Source organism: Anser cygnoides, chromosome 3 (assembly GCF_040182565.1).
Source record: "Anser cygnoides isolate HZ-2024a breed goose chromosome 3, Taihu_goose_T2T_genome, whole genome shotgun sequence".
Lineage (NCBI taxonomy): Eukaryota > Metazoa > Chordata > Aves > Anseriformes > Anatidae > Anser > Anser cygnoides.
The window spans coordinates 96,778,560-96,804,258 of record NC_089875.1 but is presented as its reverse complement, the minus strand read 5'-3'; the positions used below and the strand labels follow the sequence as shown (position 1 = coordinate 96,804,258).

The window sequence follows — 25,699 nt, the reverse complement described above, 5'->3', positions numbered from 1 at the left end:
CTGAGGCAAGCTACACTACTGTAAATTTAAAGTTATTTCACTAAAGTCTTTATTTTCAGTCAGTTACTGACATCAATGAGCAACATTTAGCTATTTTGGTTAACTAAATTAGGGACAGTTAGAAAATTATTTGATGAAATACTATGCAGTTAGTGGCAGTTTCAATAAATGAAAAATCATCTATTGTTTATTGAATCCAGACTTCTAATGGTAGAATATCCCTTCCATAATTGCACAGAATTACTGAAATGTATGAATTGCAAAGTAGTTCAAGGCAAGATAAGGTCAATGAGAAAACCTTCAGTGACTGCAGCTGAATCTAGAGCAAGAGTGAAAAGGAGAAAAAAAAAAAAAGTGTTTTAATACCCCATGCTCAAAAAAAAAAAAAAAGTTAGGATATTCATGGATCTTAGCCAACTATTTAGTATTATATCTTTTGAGAATGACCAGAAAAGCACTCTTCTATGATTGAATTTTTAATTTCTTAATTTTTTTATTGTAGTTAATACGATCTGATAGATTTTTTACCAACAACAATAAAAAATTGAAAAAGTAAAAATAGGAAAATAGTTTGAAACCCTGAGTACTTATTAAGGTAGACTTTCAAATGATATGATTTTTACATTCTAGAAAGCGGTAGGCAGAGACTAAGCAAATAATGGAAAAATTTACAAAGACATTGTAAAATATAGGAGAATATGTAAAAATTATAAATTTCTTTTTTATTTTTTCAGGAATTATTTTGAGAATTAGAACTCAGTAGCTAAAAGCTTTCAGCATTCCTCGTGAGCAGGAAAAGATTTCCCAGGAACTACAGAGCAGTGCCTGCCAGCAGCTTTTATAAGCACAGACCTAAACAAATGCCTAGACCAAAGAGGCATAACTGAGCTGCGCTTTCTCAGGCACAATCTCCCAGATGTTCTGTACACCACGAGATTACCTGCGATGCCTTTCTGTAACTTCACACTATTCAAAATATGGGACAAAATATTTGTTTTAATGAAATTGCTGTTTTTCATTCAATAGCCAATGTTTTGCTGAAAATTTCACTGGTAAACATGTGGTATTCATTCAATTTACTGTTTTCAGTATCTTCCAAGTCAAATGCACTTGCTCAACAAGTCAAAACAAGTGCTACACTGCAGCTGCTCCAATGATAATTAAATGCTGGAAAGCTTGCAGTTGTTGATACAGAATAAGTGGAAAAGCAGCACCCTGCTTTTCTTATGCTGGTCTGATCCTGGCCAATGCAACAGTAGGAATAAATAACTTGAATAAGAGATTGGGTGATTCCTGCTGTAACACAGTTTTGGAAGTGAACAGTACTGTGAGAGCCTATGTCTGCATATTATCACAGATCGAATTTAAAGGGTAGTTGATAAAGCCATTCTTCACAATCTATTTTTTTCTCTTAGTTTCTACAGTATAATGTGCTGCATCCCTTCAGCCTCTTGAATGCAAAACTTTCACTTCAGACATTCAGCTGCAGCACAAAGCACAACAAACGATACACTGCATATATGCCCTTTTTAATTCCACTAATAGTGGTAGAATATATCTCAGCTGAATCTTCCATAAATTTAGTGGATGAAAGTCCAGATGATGGCAGCCTCTAGGAATAACATAAGAGGTCTTGCTGGGTCCAATTTTGGGCAGTCAATAGTGATGGGTGCCAAGAGTGGGAAACATCACAACCAAATGTTTGGGGGAGGCGATGAAGAAAGGATCATGTGCAGTTTGCTGTTTTGAATGGAACAAGTAGAAGCCTGTGGTTCATCATTGTTTTAAGTCACTTTGTACTGCAAAGGCATTCTGATCATAAATACCTACGCTAAAAATGCATGTCCACTAGATTTTTGGTTGTGTTCAGTTTCATCAATGAAAAACAGATCCTTACTTAAAAAAAAAAAATAAAAAAATGGAACAGATAGAGAAAAGATCACTGCATTACACAGTTCTGAGCTAATGCATAGATAAATTAACTAATCCTTACTCTACCATGACTGAAGTTGTTAATTATTTCTGTATTTTCAATGATGTCTATTTCTCATGGGCTTTGGCAAAACCAGTATATTTTGATACCTTCTGTCAATAGACTTCTATTTTATCTCATATGTGATTTTGTTTTTCTCTAATCACAAATTGTCGCAAAGAAAACTAACAATTATTCCCAGGTTTCTGACTGTGTGAGAAAGTCAGGATGTCAGATCAACACAACCTCAAGGTTAACAAATGACATAAAAAAAAAGAAATCCCTCTTGGGCTCAGCTGCAAGTGAATAGGAACAAAAGTTATACCTCTGGGATCCAATGGTCAGAAAATAGGTGTAAGTTATAACTGTTTTGACACTGTAAAAGTATACTGATGGAACATAACTTCTGAGAAGGGTGAAAGGGCATATATCATCATAGGGCAACTGGCAGGGGAGTAAAAGCTAAACACTAAAGCACATTCTATCTTCCCACATCTTCTTAGTTCCTGTTCACGTTAACCCTCTACTCACTTCCAACCCAACGGTGCCAAGTTACTCCACCATTTACCGTTCATAGAGGTTGTCTAATAAGCTCCAGCCATTCCCCACAGTGGAATTTGTCATAAGAGCACCCATGGAAGTCGTTTCTGCGTGTCAAACTGGGTATGACTGGACACGCACTGTTTTCTGCTTAGCCTGTACTCGCATCTGAGTATTTTAATACTACCCATTCCCATTAACACTGACCAAACATTCAGTAAAAATCTGTCCAGCTGTAATAATGTCAAGGAAGGAAAACCTCACAATCATCTCACTCAGAGTCAAGGAATGTCTATTACACATAATAATTTTAAATTTATTTTTATATGCTGTATTTTATATAGGATACACAAAGAGGAAGGGGAAGGAGAAAGGGAAGAGGATGAAGAGCCAGGAGAGTGGGTAAAAATGGTAAGGTCTGGCAATTTCATAGGACAGGTTTTAACTGCCAATTTGGGAGCTAGCTGTGATTATCACAGCTCGTTACCCTGACTCAGGCTGCACCCTCTCCTCTACAGCTCTGGTGGTCTAATCAGATTATGATTAATTCATTGCAAGGAGAGATTATTTCATCTACAAATAATTCCCCGTAATGAGTAAGTGCCCTCACTGGGAAGGAAAAAAACACCTGCTTTTATTTATTTTTTTTTTTCTTTTCCCTGAAAGAAGCTTAAATTAAATCTTACCAAAGTTAATGATTATTTCAACCCTCTTTCAGCACAGAAACTCTCTGGCTGTTAGTGAACAACTAAAAGATCTCTGGGCTGGCCATCCAGCATTATGCCTACACTGCCAGAGGAAAAAAAAAAAAAAAAGTCTTTGCAGAAAATATTTGTGCCATGGGGAAAAAAAAAACCAAAAAACTCAGATTTGCTATACGTAACTTAAGGACATGTGGTGATCCCTCACAGTAGGTTATTTTGGACAGATGCAGACAGAAAGATACAGGAGTGTCAAAATTACTTAAAACCAACCAACCAACCAACTGCAAGATAACTTCCAAAGAAGAGAGAAATAGCACAACACTTCGAACATATAGAAGTGTTAATTCAGCAATTGTCCATGTAAGATTATAAACCCACTTCCAAAAATTACAATAAAATAACAAGAACAAGAACAATATAACAATAATTACTACTAATAAAATCATCATCATCATCATCATCATCATAAAGCAGGAACAATTACTGTCAATGTAGAAGACAAGACTAAGAGCCTTCTTTGTGATGACAGACTCCCAGAAAGGCTGAGGTTGGCAGGGACCTGTGGAGGTGACCTGGTCCACCTCCCTGTTCAAGTAGCGACGCCCAGGGCAGGCTGCCCAGGCCCACGTCCAGATGGACATACTTGAATACTTCTTGCATTCTCACCGTTATTCCACCTGGGGCTGCATTTCTGATCTATATATAGACATAATGTTTTGTGGTATATCTACTTGGTTCCTGACAAACTACTTACAAAAGCAGTACCCTGGGTGATCACAGAGTTCTACTGTGACTACTGCCCTAATCTTTGATGATAGGCCTAGTTTTTTTATAAAGTAATTCAGAGCTGTCTGTTGCCTATCTCCAAAACTGGAAGCATCACGGCATCTTCTTTTCAGTTTTGTTTTCATTCCCATTTTGATGAGACCGCACTCCCTGCCTGAAGACAAGCTGGACCAGCAAATTTTAATGGAGTACCCAGTAAATCTCACAGACCAAGGTGATATAATGTTAATAAAAGAAGCTTCATTCCTGTATGGCAGCAAATGGCAATGTAAATACAAGATGAGCCAGTCTGGATTTTTTCTCATAACTTATTCAGGAGCTGTCCCCATTGAGCCCAGCTTTCAGCTCATGTGTGTGCCTGTTTCACTCAAGTCCCCTGATGAACATTAGGTCTCTTCCGTACATACACATTTGCTAGTATTTTTGCCTTTCTAATGAATACAAGTAAATATAGACAAAGTGGAACACAGCAGCTGGGAAACCAAAATGGGGGAAAAATATTGTTAATCCTAATGGCATCGGTCCCTCCTTTCTGACCCAGTGAACTGTGGCATGAACTTAAAATACTTGGTATTCACTCCTTAGCATAAACTGTCTCTGGATATTCCATTGTTATATATATATGGCAATAATATATATGTATATATATATTATAAAATATTATTTAGATTGTACTTTATATATATATCTCCTTGTAAAATGTTGTCTCCTTATGATATACAGCCTCACTAAACATGATTAATAATTTCATGTCTTAAGAAGTGATAAAAAGTACGACTTTTTGAAGAGTCACGTGGTTAAAATAGAAACTCATCTCAAGAACTATAAAATGATATTAATAAAGCAGCACGCCAAGGAATCAAAGAATTTTATTCCGAAAAAATACATAATATTAAATGACTTTAATAAAGAATATTATATTGTGTTACAATGCATGTACCTCCCAAAATTCTGAACAAAAATATCAAGCATTCTTGAAATTCATCATATTTAATAGTATGATTTCACTTACACCTACTACAGGATAACACCAAAGAGAATTTAAACATTATGATCTTTTGGTTACCTTACTACGATATTCAGCAAAGTCTGTGTTTTGTTTTTAATCATGTAAGCTTGTAATTTAAATCAACATATAAAAACATTCATCTGTGTAAATGCAATTGTGTATAGCTGTACTGCAGGTTTAGCCTTTGCTCCCCGAAAGTCTTGGTACAGATTTTGAGCTTTCGCAATAATTCCGTTCACTTCGTGGTGTGAGAGTCACGGGCAGTACTGTATCAGCCTACAGCTTCACAGCACAGCACCAAGTAGCTTGTTCTTTTTTTGTCTAGAATGTGACACACGCTGAATGACAGACCTTTTACAATAAATCCATAATTATGTGTAGTTCACAGACAATTAATTCTTCATGACACTTCATTCTCCAGTAAGTCTAATTTATCAGTGTTTTAATAAAATAAGAATGAAGGTATATTCCTTTGCTTTGTGTTTTTTAAAGTCCTGGGTCTAAATTTGTACTTGGTATTCATCAGCACTGTTCTACTGACATTAATAGAGATGAAATATTAAATCAGCTAAGGATATGTATGTGTATGTATGCTTATATACAACATAGACACCACCTGTCTTTTTATTTTATAGCTTCCACTCTTTTTTGTCTTCATCCATTTTAGGAAATGAATTCAATATAATCTGTTTGTGAAAAGTGAGCTATGAAACAACAACAATAGAGAAAGCATATATATATATCATTTTTACTGAGAAGACAAGCAATATGGTAAATCCCAAGTGTTTCAAAAGACATCAACTATATGACAAGCATTACAAAATATGAAGTGTTTGAAGATGCTTTCTGAGTCTTTAGAATACCCATTTTCTAGAACTGCATCTGTTTCTGTGTGTTGATTTGTTTTTATTTTTATTTTTCTGCAACAACAGGAGATAATTGCTGCTTTTTAATGAACCCTTAGATGTTCCCATAAATCATCAACTCACAGAAAATCTCATACCAAATATTATACAACTCTCAATAAGCTCATGGGAACTAGCAATTCTAGGGAAGCATAAGGAACTCTGAAGTTTTGGAAAACCACAGGGAGATTGCTTGTGGTGACAGAGGCTCATCTCTTTTATCTCATCATATGTGAACTTCAGCCCTTGCAGTGCTGTTGATAGGCTTCTCACTCCTTCCCTGATCTCTTTAGAGAAAGCTCCAAGCTGAGAATCAGAGAGGAGAAGCCCTTCTCAGAACAACGAAAATTGAGGAACTTTATTCTGAGAAGTACTGAGGATCAAAATGGAGCAGTTTAATGATCGAATTTTGCAATCAATTGGACAAAGCACAACACTTATTGACCTAACTAGGAGATTACTCAGCACCTCATACCACTAAATTCTTCTGCTGGTTTAGTCTTCAGTTCTTTGGAGCAGATCCATAAACTCTCCTCCTTATTTCAAAATGTTACGACAGGATGTAATTAAGTACAATTAACAAGGAGGTCAAACGGTCATCTGATAAACACTGGCCCAAACAGGCAGCTTGAAAGGTCAGGGCTGCTAAAACCACATAGTATTGATGGGAAAGAATATTATGATTTAAAGGGGAAAAAATCCCAGTGACTAAAACTGCAGAGATTTACATGCTTGCTATATTACATACACAAACTCATGCACACACACTGATACGCATGCACAGATGCCTCGGAGAGGCACCAGCCCACGCTATGGGAACAAGAGCAAAACTAATCACATGCTCGCTGTTCTTTACACCAGGTCTGAAATGTCAGATTTGGTTCTCTATTTCTAGTATTTGTTTTTCTTTTTCATTATTTTGCAAAACCGTCTCTTTTAAGAACAGTAAAAAGTCTTCTTGTCCAGGGCTTATAGAAGCCCTAAGATCCTTACAGAAGGACCTTCCCAAAGCAATGTCCCTGCTGTCCCATCATAAATCACCACAAAGACTACAGCTGTCATGGTGTTGCACACTAGGGTTGCTCATGCTCCACGGTCTTTATTATCCACACTACCACTTAGTCCTCTTTAAATCATACTCTTTCACATCAATACTATATGGTTTTATCCACACCCACGCTTTTGATTTCTCTGCTAACTTTTTTTGCAAAGCATACCATTAGAATCCCGTGGCTCCAGACACCAGTGCCATTGGGTGCCACCCACCTTCTGCTCCAAAATCAGACTCACAAACCATTTAGCAGCCCTGCTCTTTCATCTCCTGCAGCCCAGGTTTGCCTGGACTGAACTTAAAATCTCTACCTCCAAAACTGATGCTATCCATATTGTAAAAGTCCAACACAACACTTTTTTTGAACTTACTTTGAGGTAAGTGAATATTCCATCTATACTTCCCTCTCCATTTTTAAAACATGGGATATTTTAAATGGTTATACCCAGACAAATTATCATTAATTTATCACTGTACTGGATCATGGCCACAGCTTTTCAAGAGAAAATGAATAAAGTTTCATAAATTTAACTATAGTCAAATTTATAGTCAAATTTATGAGAATTAGAACAACAATAATTTAATTCAATAGGTACAGACTACAAGAGGGATTTTACAAACCAGGTTCTCATGGGGTCTGAATGGATAATATTGCTAAGCTGGTAGAAAACAAACCTAATAGAAATTTCAGCTGTTCGAGTTCCTGCCTCTTCCTGATTCTTCTCCAAAAACAGATTTAGGTGAAATTTTGCTTCCGTAGAGCTACCAGTTGTCAGCTATGGGTATATATCATTCGCCATCACTAGCTGCCCTGATTAACTTTCTAGGCTCTGACTCATTAATAACTGTTGTCTCAATTTGCCCTGCATTACAATGGGAACAAAGTAAAGCTGCAGTCTGGCAAGGTACCACACAGGCCACCGAATTATATAATTATATAATAGTGGCCGATCTCAATCTATTGCACTCGAGCAGTTGCTCAAAAAAGAGTTGGAAACTAAAAGTTTAGATTCACCTTTTGGAGCACCTCTGAAGAATCGTGGGAAGTTTCAGAGTGGGAAGCCACACTGTAAAACCTCTCCTTTTCTGCTTAGTTTACAGTCATTTTTTTTATATTGAAACAAGTTCATAATCCAGTCCCAAACACAAAGCAGCTTCTGCTAGGTGTACCCCACCCACAAACTTAAATAATGTAGTTGTCAGGGTTGACAAGTTCTGCCTGCTGTAGCACTTCTGTGTTTTATAGGAAATTTTAACTAGGGGTGTTATTTTAAGAGATGAGCAAATGGGGAAACCCCATGGCCTAGCCAATAAAATATGAACTTTAGGTGCAATGGAGCACTCATAAATATGACTCAGAACAAGGGGATTCATTGTTTCTCCCGACCCCTTTTAGCTGCTCCTCTGATCTCAACCTCTCAGTGTGCGTCATGGCAGCCCTCATCCTTTAACCTGCGGTTTTTAAAAGCTAGCTTCGACGTTATTTATGGCTGCCAACCTTAGTAGCCCGTCTGTGTACTCCCTGCACAAAGGCTGGAGGTGGGGAGGGCTGCGTTTTATTTTGCAGGAATGAAAATTTTTGCCTGGGGAGGTTGGGGTAGTTGCTCTGCCACAAGGGATTGTGAAGAAAAGTGCTCCCTTCACCTGCAAGGCTTGCTGGAAAAAGAGACCCAAATCCCAACTCATTTTCTCTTTCTTTTACTCGTTATCCATATTTAGCATGTTCTATCTCATTTTCTCCTCTCTGCGTATCTCTCTGTTTGCACCTTCTTCCTCCTACCATTACTCCCCTCTTCTGTCCCCCCAGATTCTCTAGCATTATTGGCCTGGGCAGTGCCCTCGGTGCTGCAATACCATGCCCCATGTGGGGCTCCCCAGTAACACCAGTGTCTCCCAGCCTACCCCGTGTCCGCCCCGAACCTTTCCCAGGCCCACTGGCCGCTGCCTGCTGAGAAGAGGCCTCTCCTCCCTCTGCAGCCTGCGCTGTGCCCTGCCATTTTCTTCTCATTCCTCCATCTCCCGTGCTGTCGCGCGGTCTCACCGCTTCTCTTCCTTTAATCCCTTCTCCAGCCGAACGCCACTGACATAAAATTAAAGTTCAGTGACCCTGCCCAGACGGAGGGGGCTAGAGACAAGGGAAAGGACAAGCAGGAGAGGATGGGGAAAAGTGTGGGAAATAATTATGAAGTCTGGTAGCAGCCAGAGCTCTCCTGAAACCCTGGGGAGCCTTTCTTTAGCTGGAGGCCGCAATTGGCACTTCATAAACTGTTCATTCTCAGCTATGTGGAAACACCAGACGACACCTAGCATGATCAGACTATAATCAATCAATTTTCTGCAGAACTCTATTAGCCTGTGGGCCTGTGAAAGCAAGCTGAAAGGAACTGCCATGGCTAAAAAGAGAAGAGAAAGGAACTGCCCATCTCGTAATTACCCCCATAACTCAGGCAGTAAGCAGGCAGGTAGCCATGGCGAAATTCTTCACATAATTTAACATCCAGAGAAAATAATAACAGAAGCAGTAAGTGTTGGAGACCACATATGTGCCAAAGTTGTCCCGTTATCTAAGCATATAAACTGGGGTTTAGGAGGAGAACCAAGAGGATTTCCATCCAGTCCATGGCAGGCCAATTCCTCCCCTAACATCCTCCACATAGAGGCGTCTCTGCAAGCCGCCCTCTTTCTCTTTCATGGCTAGCCAGAGTCACTCCAAGATTGTGTTTTCCTGGGAAAATATGTACTGTACAATACATACAATCCCCACAACCCCACCCAAAGTCTGTGTTTAGTCTGGAAAGCAGCGCTTTCTAAAGAAGCAGCGGAACTGGGTCAGCCATTCTTCCCAATGGGAAAAATATTATTAACAATATATATTTATATATACGCATGCATATATATAGCTTTTCACCATGCACGTCTAACCATCTGCTAAATCAGTTTCTCTTCAGTTATCTGCAATTTCTTTCAAATCTGTCGGCAAGGAAAGTCAGACAGTTTTATGCCCCAGTTAATGGAGAGCTTGACATTTTTTTGGCTGGGTAGATAGAATAATTTACTTGGATTTAAAGTGTTAACTTTGGCAAAAAAAAATAATTGACAGTTATAAAAACATTATTTTGGTAGATGATATTCACGGATAGCACACAAACCTATTTTGAGGTAGAACTATATAGTTCATAAAGTTCATGTAACATGAGAGATTTCAAAGGAAATATAAAATATTTCAATAGAAAACAACAAATGTAGTATAATTCCAAAAAGGAATATGGAGAATATTTCTTGCTTAAAATCAAAAACAATTCCTAACAACGTGTGTCATCACACAAATATTGGTTAAATCTGCCCAATGAGTTGTAAGAATTGGGTGAGGATTTTTAGGGAATAAAGTGAGTAAAGCCTGTGAGTAAAGCCCTTTTGTTCTATAAATAAATAAATAAATAAATAAATAAAAACATGTTCTGTAAAAAGTTATCTTAATATTTAATTTGAGCATAGAAAATGCTTCCATATTAAAAGTTATTTCTAATGCCTGATTGGGTACCAATGTGACAACAAATTATTTCATCTCACTGATTGGGTGACTAAAATTTTATCAAGGGAGAAAAAAATCAGGATTTCAAGATACCAGTGAGGTCTTCGGATGAAGGTTAAATCAGACCCACTTGATCTAATTTCATTTAAATTTTAAATAAAAGAGTGAAAAATACCATCTTACTGATTTTGGGTTGCCTTTACAAAAGCTTCAAAAACACTCTGTCATTTTTTCTTGGTATTAGTCCAACTCCACAAATAAAGACATGGGGTCTATTTTTTATTTAACAAGTTTTATTTTATCTCTGTAATAGCATCCCTCTGTCCACAGCAAGATAATAGTACTATTTCTGTCACTTCACTTAAGGCTGTGTCAATATTTTCATTAGAAGTCTGCATTTTAAAGACTAAAACTGTACCATAGCCAAGGAAATTCATGTAAGGTTAAAAGTAAGACAGCAACATATGAAATTGAGTGGAAAAGAAAAAGAAAGAAAAAGAATAAGAAAGAAAGAAAGAAAGAAAGAAAGAAAGAAAGAAAGAAAGAAAGAAAGAGAAAGAAAGAAGAAAGAGAAAGAGAGAGAGAGAGAGAGAGAAAGAAAGAAAGAAAGAAAGAAAGAAAGAAAGAAAGAAAGAAAGAAAGAAAAAGAAAGAAAGAAAGAAAGAAAGAAAGAAAGAAAAAGAAAAGAAAGAAAAAGAAAGAAAGAGAGAGAACTCATTCTCAAGCTTTGAGGGGAGAAGTTAATGATCCTGAGGCCTTTTTGCATGTATCCTTCAAACCCAACTCCCCTTCCACAATTCCTGACATTTTATGGCTTAGCACTCCATATCCCTCACTGGTGATATGTTAGCTGTGAGGGGAAGCTTGTAGAAACTGAATTAGTTTAATTTAGGAAACTAGCTACTATATACGCTCCAGATCTGATTGCAGTTAGCAATCCTTTGTTTCTCAGATGTAATGCAAATATGTTTGTACAGGTATTCAGTGTGGATTGATATACTGTAGGTTTCTTAAAGCATTTCTATAAAAGTTGTGCTCTACCATGTTAGCATTCTCGGCTGAACACAATGGGTTGTAAATCTTGTGAATTTATGTATTTGCTCAGTGTTTTAAAGAAGAACATAATCTTCAAGGCAGCGTATGACCTTGGGGTAGAGAAACTGAAGAAATATGAACAGCTTTCTGTGCCTCTAATAGGCAACATTCCCTTGGATTTCCCTGTCTGATTTAAGAACTGATCACAGCGGGTGTGATTTTAAATTATTAATTACTTTAATTAAGATTGTGGGATCACACTGAGTGTGAAGAAGATAAGGTGTCCTTCAATGGTGCATTAATTACTTTAAAAATCTCCATAATATTGGCATTGTTATCTAAACTAGCATGGGTAGTTCAAAGGCACACATTTTATAGTGATCTTCCCATTTGAGTCTCTGAAATTAATTTTTGATGCTAAGAACAAACAGCTTGACAGAAAAACACAAAACTTTTATATACTTATCCCCTATCATATATAGTACAGATCAATTCACAGGAAAATATGCAGAAAGAAGTTGAGTTGCTTAGCAAACGCAGCAATCTGTTTTGAGAAAAATTTACAGATGTGTTGTAAACAAATGAAACTACAGAACATTTGAATTGAATGAGAAGGAACACTTAAGTCCAGTGGATTTAATGATCACTATGATGCTAATGGAAAATTCAGTCCTTGAAATGCTTGAATGTATTTTTTTTTAAAAAGTGCTGCTGTTTCTCCAAGTATCAGGCATGTGTATGTTTTTCATACAATCCCTCTATTTTGGTGAGAGGTGAGGAGTGGGAACGCTAACATTTATCTTAAAAAAGTCCTTCCCCAACTAAATTTTGAGTGAGCAGAAAAGTGAGTAGAGCTACATGAACATTATTTGTCTGTTCTCTGAGGAACAGGGTATCCTATATATGTCATTTTGGGAGATCAGCCAAAAAGAAGATGCCAGAACTCTAAACAGTCAGGGATTTGCAACAATATAATAAAATATAACAACAGGATAAAAAACACCCGGTGAGGAAAACAAAGTCCTGAACTTGTAGGTGATATAATCAGATCTTTGAAAACCCCAGTGTATTTAGTGGAGGATTTATTCTTTGACTGCTGGACCAACCCCAGTTAACTCTTCTGCTACAATCATCAATATTTATGGAGAGCTGCCAATGCACACAGTCTTATACAAAATACAGGAGAAGGCATAGTCTCTGTCTTGTCGTATCTTTCAAGAAAGAAAGAGATGGAAATTCTGCTATAAATTCCAGTATAAAGAGCAGGTGTTTACAATTTCAACTTCAGGAGAAGTAAATGCAGTCTTGTTTTTCTCCCTGGTTGCTTGACAGACTTATAATTGCAGTTCCCTTGATGAATATTTTTTAAATTTGCTTTGGAAAGTGAGGTATTTGCTGCTCTGACAGGTTGATTTTTATCAAAATTAGCATATAAGTTCCTATTTTTAATCTTTAATATAAAAATATTTTTAAACTTTATTTTTAATCTTACTCAGTCTTTTCAATCTAATGCTTCATAATTCTTATCAAACATCTCAGCTACATATTTCTTGTTTAAATATATTTGTCTTAAATTATTATAACTGGCTGCAATTATATACAAAAGTTTCAATTTAAAATATCAAGATGATTAATAAAGCTTTATAATTACACTTTATGTAATTAATGGTGTGCAAGTATGAACATGGTGAATACTATTTCCAGAGCAGATTAATTTGATGCAAGTCGACTGAGGCTTCAAATCTAAAACCAGTTGAGTTATTACTGAGCTGCACCAGCATTTATTGATTTTAAGGTACAGTGTTAGCATTCGCTTATCACTGCATATTTTCCCCATTCTACATTAAAAGAGCATGCCCTCATCTGTCACAATCCTATATGGCATAAATCATATAAAATGGTTACCTGTTTCCATGATTTATTTTGTTATTATGTTAATTATACCAAAACATAGGATTGTTTAATAAAAATGTTGAAGGTAATCTATGTCAGTCATCAATATTTCTTATGCAAGCTACATGGTGGAATATGTGATAAACCACAATAACCAATGTGTATGGAAGGGAATTTGTAGTGAATTAGGTTCAGCCTCACTAAAAGCTGAGGCATATTTTAATTTTACAGAGGCCAAACAAAAACTGGTATTTACTTTTTTTTTTTTTTTTGCAAGTTAAATGAGTCTATTAATCGTAACCACTAGAAAAATAACACCTCACCCCCAGTTTTCACAGCTTAGAAACATAAGATGAAAGATAGACTTTAACTTCTCCAAATGACTTTCTTAAGGCAACACTGCCTTCCAAACAAAATGAGACAAAATATTAGAAACTTCCCAGTCAAGGTAAAGCAGTGGAAACCTGTAGTCCTACAGAGAGGAGTTTTGTCTTGGAAAACGCAGCAGATTCAGGCCTGCACATATCTGACACTGACCCTTCAGAGACTTATACTCATGCAGTGCAAGAAGTCCTCCTGCAGTCAAAGATGTTTCTTGAAATCAAAGGCTAGTTCCCATGTAAATAGCCATCAGTGCCATTGATGAAATGGTCTGCGACATATTTACGGAGGGTTTTTCTAAGGACACATGAGGAAATTTTTGCAGGATCAGGGCCTTGTCTAATGCTTAAGAGATCAGAGCATTTATCATTTTTCTTTACAACATTGCCAATTCAAATTCAATGGACTCCAGCTATTCTGAGTGAATCAAGTCGTTCAATGATAACTTAAATTCGCAGATAAGAAGTAACTCTTTCTTAAGGATGAGGAACATATTTTCTGAAAACAGGGATTTCATTTTCTTCTAATCTGCTATTTTGGAGCAAGAGCAACAAGCATATGAATTTAGAGTTTGGAAAAATGTTGCTCTTAAGGAAAAAAGATCTCAGAATTAAACACCACCTAATCTGCCAAATAATTAATGAAAAGTAATTTTATTTTTATGCCAACTACCTCTAGGGTATCACTTTCCTAGAGATTCGAGTTGTTGAGGAATTTAGTGTTTGGAAACATTTTTAATCCTTTTGCAGGGATTAAAGACCTGGTAGACATAAAAGATATAGAGTATGTGTGATAATCTGAAGGTATTTCAGAACATGTGCCATTGTTTAAAAAGTTTCTACAGAATGTATTATCCTGGAAAGCAAGGTTTTATCAGATTTTGTACGAGCTTACTGAGTAACTTCAAGTTTTCAATTAAATCTCCTGCTATCCAGATCAAACAAGAGGTTTTTAGATAGCTTTATGAGTCCTGAAGCATTTAAAATACTTATAAAAATAGTAAGTACATTTCATGAATTATTTGCAGTTTTCTTAATGAGATTTCTGTTGCCTTCTATTAAAGAAATCTGTAACTGCTTTTTTAACCACAACATAACTGGTAAGCATGTTTATTATACTCAGAAGCCAATATAATTTAGTTTTATCAGGTTTTGTGTCTGACTTGATATAATTTTCAAAAGCATTCCTTGCTTGCATGTTTCTGGTGTTTAATACTCTATTTGTTATTTAATTTATTAATGACAAAAAATGAGAACCATTGCAGACTCTGAGCACCATGGCAGTGTAATAAAACACAGTCTGTGGTTATTAAATAGAAATAACAAAGAAACAGCAACAGATTATTTAAAATCCAGCCATCCAGCTGAAAAGATAATAAAAATCTGACTCTTACAAACAGAAAAAAAAAGCCCTAAATAACCTAAGAAAGCTTTTTTTTTTTTTTTTCCTATAAATGGATTAACTTTTCCCTCTTCATAACATTCTGGGCTTTAAAATATTAACAACCGATGTTTGTTCATGTCTGAGCTTTAAACAAAACAGTGAGGGAAATAACCGAGCAATAGGCATAAGTGTTTGATTTTTTGAGATTTAAAAAAAAAAAAAAAAAGGAGTTAGTTGGCCTAAGGCTAGAATTTTCATTACATCAATGAAAGAAAGAAAACAGAAGCCAGCAGAGGGGAGTTATAGAAACTGACTTTATATAAACAGTGAGAAAAATCTTTTTCCATGGCCACCTACAACGTAGCTACTTTACCATTAGTACAACTTTTCTTTTGCTAGTAGCACAGCAGCCAGGGCCCAATCCTGCTCTTTCAGAACAGGTTACGCTCCGGCTGAGAGATTTGCCCCTCTGAGCCCTCCAAGATCAGGCTAACAGTTAGTCAAACAGAGCAGAAACAACAAATAAAAAATTTCGACCTACCTAAATTGACAAAGCTCATGACCATGTCAGCATCATTCAGAAAGTTGGTGTCGTGCAGGCTGGCTAAGGGAGGATTCTGTGTGGTCAGGGGGGTCATGCGAGATAATTGTATTCTCCGCGAATATCCATTTGGAGAGGCAGGGTATCCTTTCCGTATCCCTCTGCTCTCCCCTGCCATGGATCCCTTTAGTGAATACTCCAGCTCCTCAGTATCCTCTTCATTTGTCATGGCATTATACAGGTCCAGCATGAAGAGGGGTGCAGATGAAGCCTGCTTTCCTGGTGAAAATGGTCTGGGTCTGTGAGGTAGACCCAGGATAGAGAGAATCTCTCTCTGAATCTCCCTTCTCTCATGGTTCCGCAGCCTCCTGTAAATAAAACTCGAATGGACATGATTGTCTCCTAAACCTCCCTGTGCGTGACCCACCAGAACCCAGCAATTCCAGAGCAAGCCCACGAAAGCTTTGAGCGCAGTTAGGTTCATCTTTGAAAAGAAAAAGAACAAGGAAAAAAAAAAATCTTTTCTCCTACTTGTTTTGAGTTCCTATGAGGTCTGCTTTCCCAGAGGCTGAAAAACAAAATTTACCTATTCTTCATGTCAATGTCATCTCTAAACGTAACATCTTTGGTGCTTTCTTTCCCCCCACCCTGTTTAAATATTATGGAATGTGTCAGGTTGCAGTTATTTCTAAGAAAGCTGAAATTCAGACTTCCAATTTTCCACTGTTGTTATCGTTTTTTCTGCATTTATGGAGCAGAAGACCAGTATTTTGTCAGCTGACCTAGGCATTCCTATATAAACCTTAGATAACCAGGTCTTGGGTGGGGAGCTGTATTAGCAAGAGCTGTTCTTCTGACACATTGTAGTTCCCAGAGTTATCTTCCCTTCTTATTCTGAGTTCTTCGTACACCTTGCGCTCTTCCCAAGATAAAATCCTGAGTCACAGATTTGTCTTGATCTGTACCTTGGTGGTGTAACACATATTTGTCCAGCAGCCTGGTGATAACTTTAACATCTTTTGAAGCGCTTGAGTGTAAAGTAATTCTAAAGCATGTACTAATCAAATTAATGTGTTGCCATGAATTTACTTGAAAAAAAAACCTTCTGTAAATCCATTCAACCCTTTTCAGCTTCTCAACTGTTATTTCCAACTCTAGCAGGCACAAATATAACAGCTCTCTTCAAGAGAGATCTAAAGACTAATGTAAGCACAACCCTGCTGGGAAAGAAGAGGCTTCTCATTGTAATTTGAAACGGGTATAGCAAAAAAGTCCTTAACCCTTCTGTTGCCAGACAAAGCTTTAACCCCCCCCCCCCAACACTCCCCCCCAGCTTACAGTAATATACCTAATTTGCTTATCGACTGCTTCTTTTCCTTGCAGCTTGCAGAATATCCCAGCAAACAGTTTTAACTTCAGCAGTTTTAGGATATGTAGATAGCTGAAGGCATGGCGTAACGTGGAAGCTCCTGCGAGCCTACTTATGAGTATATAGTTTCGTAACCTTGAATATGAAACCCTTACAACAGACCAAAATAGCATCCTATTAATTCCAGAAATGTTTATATTTTAGGTAGGTTTAGCAAACGAAGGTGACCTTTTTAATAAACTCTGTAGGAAATTTTGTCGGTTAGGCTTGATTCACTCTTCTCTAAAAATGTCGGGAATGCACTCCGAATGAAAACAAATTTATTCAGCAAGTGAGATTTCAAGTTGTGCATAGCCAATGGTGTAATTAAGGGTTATAGTCACAACTTTCATAAACTGTAATTTGCAATGATAATTTATTCAAAGTAGATTTTGACTCATAAACTGTTAGACTACATTTCCCAGTAAATATCAAAAGCTGAGATTTAATCCCACAACCTGTTATTAACTGGAGAAAGAAACAGCTTTACTGAAAGAAAAAAGAAATATTAAACAGATTTAAAAACTGCTACACATGCAGTTAAGATTTAGCTTAGGATTTTATGACAGCCAGCAACTTGTATTTTCCTCTCACTAAAACAAAATCACAGTGTTAAATTTCATACTGCTCAGATTGTTTGTGGTCACATTTTCTCACTCCTACAATTTGCCTCAAGTCTCGGGGAGATTTTCCTTTGAAGGGGGTGAGGGGGTGGGAGGAGGACAAAAAAAGTTAATAAAACACACGACGCTGAGGAAAAAAACAGGTATATAAAATGCATCCTGTCGGGTTTTCCCTTACATGACTCGCACCTACTCAGCAAATCACACAGTTCTTGAGTAAACTTGGGAGTGTGACAGCAAGTACAGTCACACCCTAAGAAGCCAGGAACAATTTATCTAGTATATTAAGTACAAATGAGCTTTTCTCATATATTGTGAGTCCTGGTCTACATTTGCAGTCCAGTGCAGCTATCGTTAACATATAGCTGATTCTCTCCCATAAATCAGCACACATAATAGACAATGCTTCTACCAAGGAAGGATTTATCTCATACTAGACCTGCTGAATTAACATTGAAATTAATTAAGCTATTTAGCAAAAGTCCTATTATTCTTAGTAGAAAAACAGTCAAAATCAAAATATGCTTTCTGTCCTCATTAAGGTTTTTCCTCAAAACCCATTTGTTACAAGAAAAGTGTTATTTCTGGTTTTGTTTTGCTTTCACTTGTTCTGCTCAGACAGCTGTAATGATACATGGGACTCTACCATACATACGTCTTTTTTTGAATCAGCCCATCATGTATTTTGCAACAAGGTTTATTTCTCTTTTCCAGCAATGTATTTCCTTTTTTTCCCTAAGCATTCATAAAAGCCAGTGGATTGATTGCTCAGAGGATTTAAGTCCTCAGCCCATCAGTACATCCAGCAATAGAAACTTCCTATATTATCCCACTAGAGTGTCTGGTGTTCCACATTTAGTTAACCTTTTCCTATTTAAAAAGCCAAAAATGCCCTTAAGTTTGAGGATGCTGTTATGTTGTAAACATATTTCTAGACAGAAACTGAGTAGGAAAACATATAACCTAGTAATCATATGTTTGATGAAAACAGCTCCTGCTATTTTCAGATGGAGCCACAACCAAAGATGCAAACTAAACACAAAGGATTTATTTTACAGCAACCTCCCCTACACCAAACATCCTTGCCTAAAACGTAAAGATAAAAATATTTTTATTAGTATAAACACAATGTCCTTTTGTAATAAACCTGCATTCCATAAATAATCATTGTTAACATGGATATCTCATATATGGGAGATATAGCCAGGTCTAAAACTGAAAGCCTTTGCTAGAGAAATGAAAGGACTTTGTAATAGCTGATAGGTCCCATTTCATATTTCCAATATGAATCAATTTACTGCTAAAGAAAAACACCACATACAATTTCAGCATGTCAAGATATTTTATTTGATAATACATAAAAACAGATTGGCACAGATATCTGGATTCAGTTTAGGTTGGGGTTCAGTTTCAAAGTCACCTTAGATCTAGGTTTCAAGTTTTACAACAAAAAATTATTCCAAGTTGTTTGCATAATATTAAAACTTAAAAAAATACCATGTTCATGCCATTTTCAGATGCATTCAAATCTAAATAATAGTTGAGGTCAGTATAAAGTATTGACCCAGAATCAAACCCAGGGATTTGAATAAGATGCCCCAGAGATTCCTGCATCTAAGACTGAAATTCTGGAATACAAAACACACACATGGATTGACTTCTTTTTTTTTCCCCAGATGCTCAACCTGGAAGCATCATAAGAAATTAACTGACCAGTGCTCATCCAGACCTTAGAAAAGTAAGAAAATATAGGGGAAAAACAGAATGACTGCACAAATGAGCTCACATTTGGGACAGACCTTTTGGAAGGAGGAACATGCAACCTTCAGAGCACCTGGAGGCCAGGGGCTCAGAGGCAAGAAAGCAGCAGAGCACCATGCAGGCAACGCAGGCAGCACGAGGCCGAAAGAAGTTGCACTAATTTCTTAAATAATTTGGCATAGATGTACAGAATGAGTGAATTCAGAGTTTATTACATCTGCACCAACGTAAACAATGTTAGAGAAAATATTATAATGAAAGTTGGAAAACCTGGGGTTCCAGATCTCATCAGTCTTGCATTGCAATGGATCATAACACTGCAACGGTGAAAAAAAAATTATCCAGCAGGCTACTGCAGTCATTAAGGGTGCAGTTGTTTGTATGGGCAGTGCCTACCACTCAAAAATAAAATCAGCAGACAGCATCCCACTGGATCCTCGCTGTCACATCAACTGTGAGTGATTCAACACAACAGCAGGTCTCTGTAACTGCCTGGCACATGCAGAACAGAATAAAAGGCTGACCCTCTCCAAGCTATTTGCAGCCTAAATCTGAAGCCTACACTTGCAAGTTGAGTGATTCTGCTGGCTCTTTCCCCCTTAAAGACCAGCTAAATTTGGCATTCGTACTGTGCATAAACAGATGACCCTGCATTAAAAATGTGTAAATCTGTCATTGCTGTCTCTCTGGAAGGTTATTTCTGAAAAAAAAGTTATATGGAGAAAGACGTTTATGAAAAAGTTTCATGAAAGCAGGAAAATTATCAGGGGTTCAAATTACAGATTCCCCAGCAAAAAAGTCTTCTGTACTCTTCCAGGGACAGAAACATTACACAGACATCCTAGTCAGGCATACCTGTTATACTACCTGCATCTGAGCTGGATTTACAATAGTATAGGCTGCATGAGCTGTACCTGTGAGACTTTGAACATAAATACGCAGATGTTTGTGTGCTCCAAATGTCCAATCCACAAAACATGTACGACATCTTTCACTTTTTCATTTTTAATTTATTGAGTAGAATGTTCTATGGAAGCTGTATTCTTACCCTGCAAGCATATCACAGAAAAATGAAGATATTTTTCTGTCAATGAAAGATATGTCTCCTAATGCAAAGGGAATTCCACTTATAATTGACAAAGAGTGAAAATTGGCAGAATTAGCTGCAGAAATTGGCAGTTGGAACATAAATTGATTACGATGCTTGTAAATGTAGCTTATCTATATAAAAGCCTTTTACTTGGGATGATCTTGCCATGTTTGCTAATTGATAGACAGGAATCATTTCATGTGCAAAAACACTACTGCTTCTGGAACAGAAAATTTGTTCAATGTGATTACTTTATTAAACTTCATATCGGGATGGAAAGATAGCTGTGCTGTGCTCTTCAACCACAGAGCAATTTCAGGGTAATCACCAGGGTTTTACCCAACATCTGAAATCTTTACATGTATTCCTGAGGACTGTTAAGTGTTATATAAAGACAGGGCTTCTGTTTTATGCTGCAGGCAGAATGCATTGCAAAATAAAGCTTGCTACGTACAAGTGTTCAATATTCAGATTATGGAGCAATTTATCCAGTTACCAATCAGCTTCCTGTAGCAAAAGAGTTTTTCATTCAGGATTTCAAAAGCTCAGGCAAAATCACAAATCATCCCAAGAGGTAAGTCATCAAGCATTTTATAGATGGCATTTAATAGAACACTGTTTAAAATTTACAGAAAGACCTCCAGCTTTAAAGTATAATCATCTGGGAAGTTTGTTCTATTCATAGTACACACACAATGTTGTAAAACTATTCTCACAGAATAGCCTGTAGCGTTAACAATATACTCTTCTTTAAAGTTAAAAAAAAAAAAGTAGAAAAATCATTTTGTAATCTGCTTGAAGACTTACTGTGTTCGAGGACTGGGAAAAAAAAAAAAAAGAACTTGTTTCACACATACTCTTTGGAATACACGAACCACAAAATATACAATTAATAATATGATCCAACATCAGAGTGTTGTCATTTGCATAATTTACAAACCCAAAGAGCTCCCAGAAATCCCCTCTGGTTTACAATAAGCCTCTAATTAGTTAAAGGAAAAAAAAAAAAAAAAGGAAAAAAAAAAAAGGAACTGCACTGAGGCAAATACAAAACACTTGGACAAGAGCAACATTTATAAGTAGCAAAGCATAGCACTTTTAAAGTAGATTATTCTTGGCTCTGCTTGCAGACGGGTTTTATTGTGCCCCACCTGCACACTGGTACTTGCTAGTCTCATTGTTCTCTGGCTAAAGTATTTCCATTGTCATTTTTTGTTGTTCCCATGCTGTCCCCAGTGCTTTTTCGGGGAACCTCTTCTGCCTCTTGTTGGCTGCCTTTTTGTTTTCACCTACAAAGACGTATAAAAATTCATTCCCAGACTGAGTTCCCTCAAGTAGCTGCAATGCACTATTGTTCGTTTCTTGAAACACTTTACCTATCTAAATTTAGGATTTATTTCTTCCCTCGAGCATTCTGCCACTAAGCTCTATAGCTGTGGCTTTAGCACCTCTACTGGCAACTGTATGATGCAGCAGTCTCGCAATCTTTTTGTAACTGCAGTTTTGTTTTTATACCTTTTTTTCTGTGCCTTGTTTTGCGCATGCTACCCCTCTCTTTCCTGTATTTCCTCCTATTATGTCTCCTTACTTTTGGACGTGCTGCTTCTGATGCCACATGGCCTTTCTTTACAGCTTTTAAACTGTAAACCTTTTTCCTCTATCATCTCCATTGTCTTACTCCTTCCCTACCCTTTACATTTCTTCTCTCCCTCCCCACATATCTGTAGACAGATGTTATTTTCTTCTTTTAAAATGACTTCCTTTGTTTAGCAATATGCTTCCCCTTTTGTAAGAGATCATCTGGCCTCTCAGGCAGTACAAGAGGAGCTGCTGCTCCAGTACTTTCAATTAAGTGAACACTACCATGAATCATGCAGTCCTTGAGAGAGCAGTCATCTCTTGCTGTTCGAAGAGGATTGCGAAATAAAAAGATATGCATGGGACCACTGCAAGACTACATGCACCCTAAAGCCTGTGGTGTATGCTCGCTGGTCTTTCCATGTGGACTTCTTCAGAAGTGGCGATCCATCAGGGAGATAGCCCAGACCCAGCTAAGGAATTGGCAACAGCCCAACTACAAAATGTCTTCACACAAACAGCGTTTTCAGGAAAACTGACATCAGAGTTAACCAGGAATCAGCAATACAATACCTGAGATTTTGTGAACAGTCCAGTAACATTAGAAAACGGGTGTTCTGCCGGCAGTACTTTCATACCAGCTCAGTCAGAAAGGACATTATTTGTATCCTTTGTGTTTGTACTGAACCACAAGAAGCCGAAACAAGTTAACAACCAAGCTCAACTGTGACAGTCAAGCGTGTGAACACATCACGGAAAAATCTGAACTCCAGGGTTGGGTCTATTCAAATAGACAACGTGCAGAAGCAGCGTGGCGGCAACGGCCATGACACAAGTTTTTAAAATAAAATACTGCCTTCCTGAATTTCTCTCATTAGACCATACTCCCTTCTAGCACATAATGCCTTTATCTTTCAAAATGATTACAATTTGCCACAGCTGATGGATTTTTTAAAACCCACAATGGGTAATTGTTGCCAAAATTTACTACTATAAACAGTCTGTTCAAGCCAGCATGTGGTAAGCTGGCAAAGCAAAGGAATAAAGTGAAAAGATAGTCCGTGCTGCTGGCATAGAAAACTCACTTGTTTTCCTTAGTGATTTGTTACAGTGGTTGAGAAAAACTGAAATACTGGACAAAGTATTTACCTACCTTACACTAAAATCTGTATATTGGAGTTGAAACATCTCTTTAGCTGCTAACCTTTCCTTCACGGACCTGGAGGTTTGAAAACAGGATTTGCATGATGTTAAATAGAATAATGCATGTATCTCGTGAGACAGGGTTAGGCAAGAAAAGCATAATTTACATCACAACCTTTGCATCCAAAACTGCAAGGTAATCTAAACAGGGAAGAGATATACAAGTCGTCCTTCATTTCTGCTTCTTTAGCTTCGCTACCTTCAGTGCCTCTTAGCATTCAGACCTTTAATTTGGAACAAATGGTATTTCCTGGAGGAATTCTAGTTAAGCCATGTAAATTATAAGACAGCTACAGATGCAGACTGGGACTGCGGAACAGTCTTTTCCTTTGGGGAGTAGTTTCACAATGATATTTTCATGGTTTTTTACTATTTGTTGTTCAGTGCTACTCATCAAAAATGTATCTGCCTCTCTAGAAAATCAGCCCTGGATCGTAAAAATAAACTGTTTTTTGTTCATTTATAGCTCAGATTAGGATGATAAACGGGGAACTTCTGCAGTTTACTCAGTTGTTATATCAATAATGCTCAACAGGTATCGCTTACTTCAGCATAGCCCAAGTACACAGGTGTACCATCTCATCGTCAATTTTCAGAGCAGATGTCCAATATATTGCCTGCTCATTTTTCCTCTCTTTTTTTTCTTTTTTTTATCTTTGGTGATAAAATGTGTACTGGGACAAGTTAATGAGAATTTTCTCTGACTTCCTGACAGCTAGTTTCCTCATTATCCTGTGAGCACTTCTAGAAAAACCATATACAATAGGCTGCTAAGAAAGTTTCAGCCTTGGTCTTGTCCACCCAAGACCTATGAGACGCTGTTGCCTCTGGCTCCAACCATGTCTTCCTCTGGCATAAGAAGGTGCTGCAGGTCTCTGCTGGGAGCTGGAACACTGAGGTCAGTCTCATGGCTAAAACATTGTCCAACGATTTCTTCTGAGGCCCCGGGTTAACTCATTTATGTTTGTTCTCATTTTTTCATTGTAATTCAATGTTAATTGGTTTTCACTATTTCTGTAAAGAATGCTGAAGTTTGTTTTCCTGTATTTATGGATCTTTGAAGAACTAAAATCCTCTGCTTCCAAGCAATGAAGGATACTCTTGATGCTGATGAAAAAAACGAAAATATGTTTATACTACAGGATGGTCTGAAAGCTTCAAAACCGTAAAACTTCTGGCTCGTTTACTGCTCTCCTAAAAAAGCAAAAAGATGACCAAACAGATTATTTATATTAAATAAAAAATAAATAAGTAAAAAACAAAAGCAAAACTTTTTGGTCTAAGAGCTTCTTTGCCAAGTTTCAATCTAAAATTATTTTTATGGCTAAGTTATAAATTGCTTAAAAATGGGGTTTATAATGGAAATGGTGACAGACTTAACTATGGCGGCACTAGCAGGCGCCAGCATAATTACAGTCTTCTCAAGACATAACTTATTACAGGCTACGCAGCAGAGCCAGTATTTTGTATTTTAATTAAGAAACCTGGATTTTGTTTGTAATAATTGACTGTTACGCTGCCCCTCTTGCCAGGACACCCTTGTAAAAGAGACTCTTGCCTGTAGTAGTCTTTCTTTGTTAAATATTTTAAATAAATTTTATACTGTTGACTGGAAGATCGCATGCATTTTATAGGTCATTACTAACTGTCTTTTGGTGACTTCAGATGCTCTATATTTTTTAATGTAGACTTTTGTCCCTCTCATCTGTGACCAGAAAAGGTTTACAGGACCAGAAAACGTTTGCAGCTGAAGTTTCCGAAGATCGCAGTGCTGCAGGACCCGCGCAATCTGCCTCGACCTGCAGCGTTCAGGACGCGGCCAAGATGGCGCCCGCACCGCCCTATATCCCCCCGCTGCCACTCGGCGCACCGGGGTATGGCACCGCCTCAGGGGGCGACTTCCGGGGCCCCGCCGCTGCTTGCGCTGCCTGCGCTGCTTGCGCTGCCTGCACTGCCTGCGCTGCCCGGGCTGCCCGCACCCGGCGACTTCCGGTTGGGATGGGACAGGATGCGCCCGCTCCCTGCTGCCACCTGCTGGGGCCACAGACACGGCCACAGCCACAGCCCTCGGCCCGCGCCCCGGCTCGGTTGCTCTGCGGCCGGTGGCACGAACGGGCTCCCTCCTGTCTCACAGAGGGGCTTCACGTTTGGTTTAGGTTCAGTTGGAGCGGGTATTGCTCCGTGGCAAACGGCAGCAGCTCTGTACGTGCGCGCTGCCGAGTTGTGACAGGAAAGCTGCGCTGGCAGTGAGATGCTCAGTGACGTGCCCAAAATTAAGCAGGTCACACCACTTGTGCCATTTAA

At 37.7% G+C, this 25,699-nt stretch overlaps 1 protein-coding gene and 1 long non-coding RNA gene across 4 annotated transcripts in view; both read right to left on the bottom strand.

Annotated features, from left to right (window-relative positions):
- BMP5 (bone morphogenetic protein 5) overlaps positions 1-17,289 on the bottom strand; it is a 55,807-nt gene extending 38,518 nt beyond the window's left edge. The window contains exons 1-2 of one of the 3 annotated variants that reach the window (XM_048078086.2): positions 17,081-17,289; positions 15,733-16,100 (exon numbers count right to left, since the gene is read on the bottom strand). In XM_048078086.2, the coding sequence (XP_047934043.1) occupies positions 15,733-16,100; positions 17,081-17,274 (562 nt within the window). In that variant the 5' untranslated portion in view covers positions 17,275-17,289. Of the gene's footprint in view, positions 1-15,732; positions 16,950-17,080 lie in introns of those variants that run through there. The other 2 variants (XM_013172262.3, XM_013172252.3) reach the window with 2 other exon arrangements.
- A 1,806-nt stretch (positions 17,290-19,095) lies between these two features.
- LOC136790507 (uncharacterized) lies at positions 19,096-25,180 on the bottom strand. Its single transcript, XR_010830549.1, has 4 exons — positions 25,042-25,180; positions 23,511-24,589; positions 23,346-23,411; positions 19,096-21,903 (listed from the first exon to the last, which is right to left on the bottom strand). It is a non-coding gene; the product is annotated as an uncharacterized lncRNA (long non-coding RNA).
- Positions 25,181-25,699: the final 519 nt, after the last annotated feature.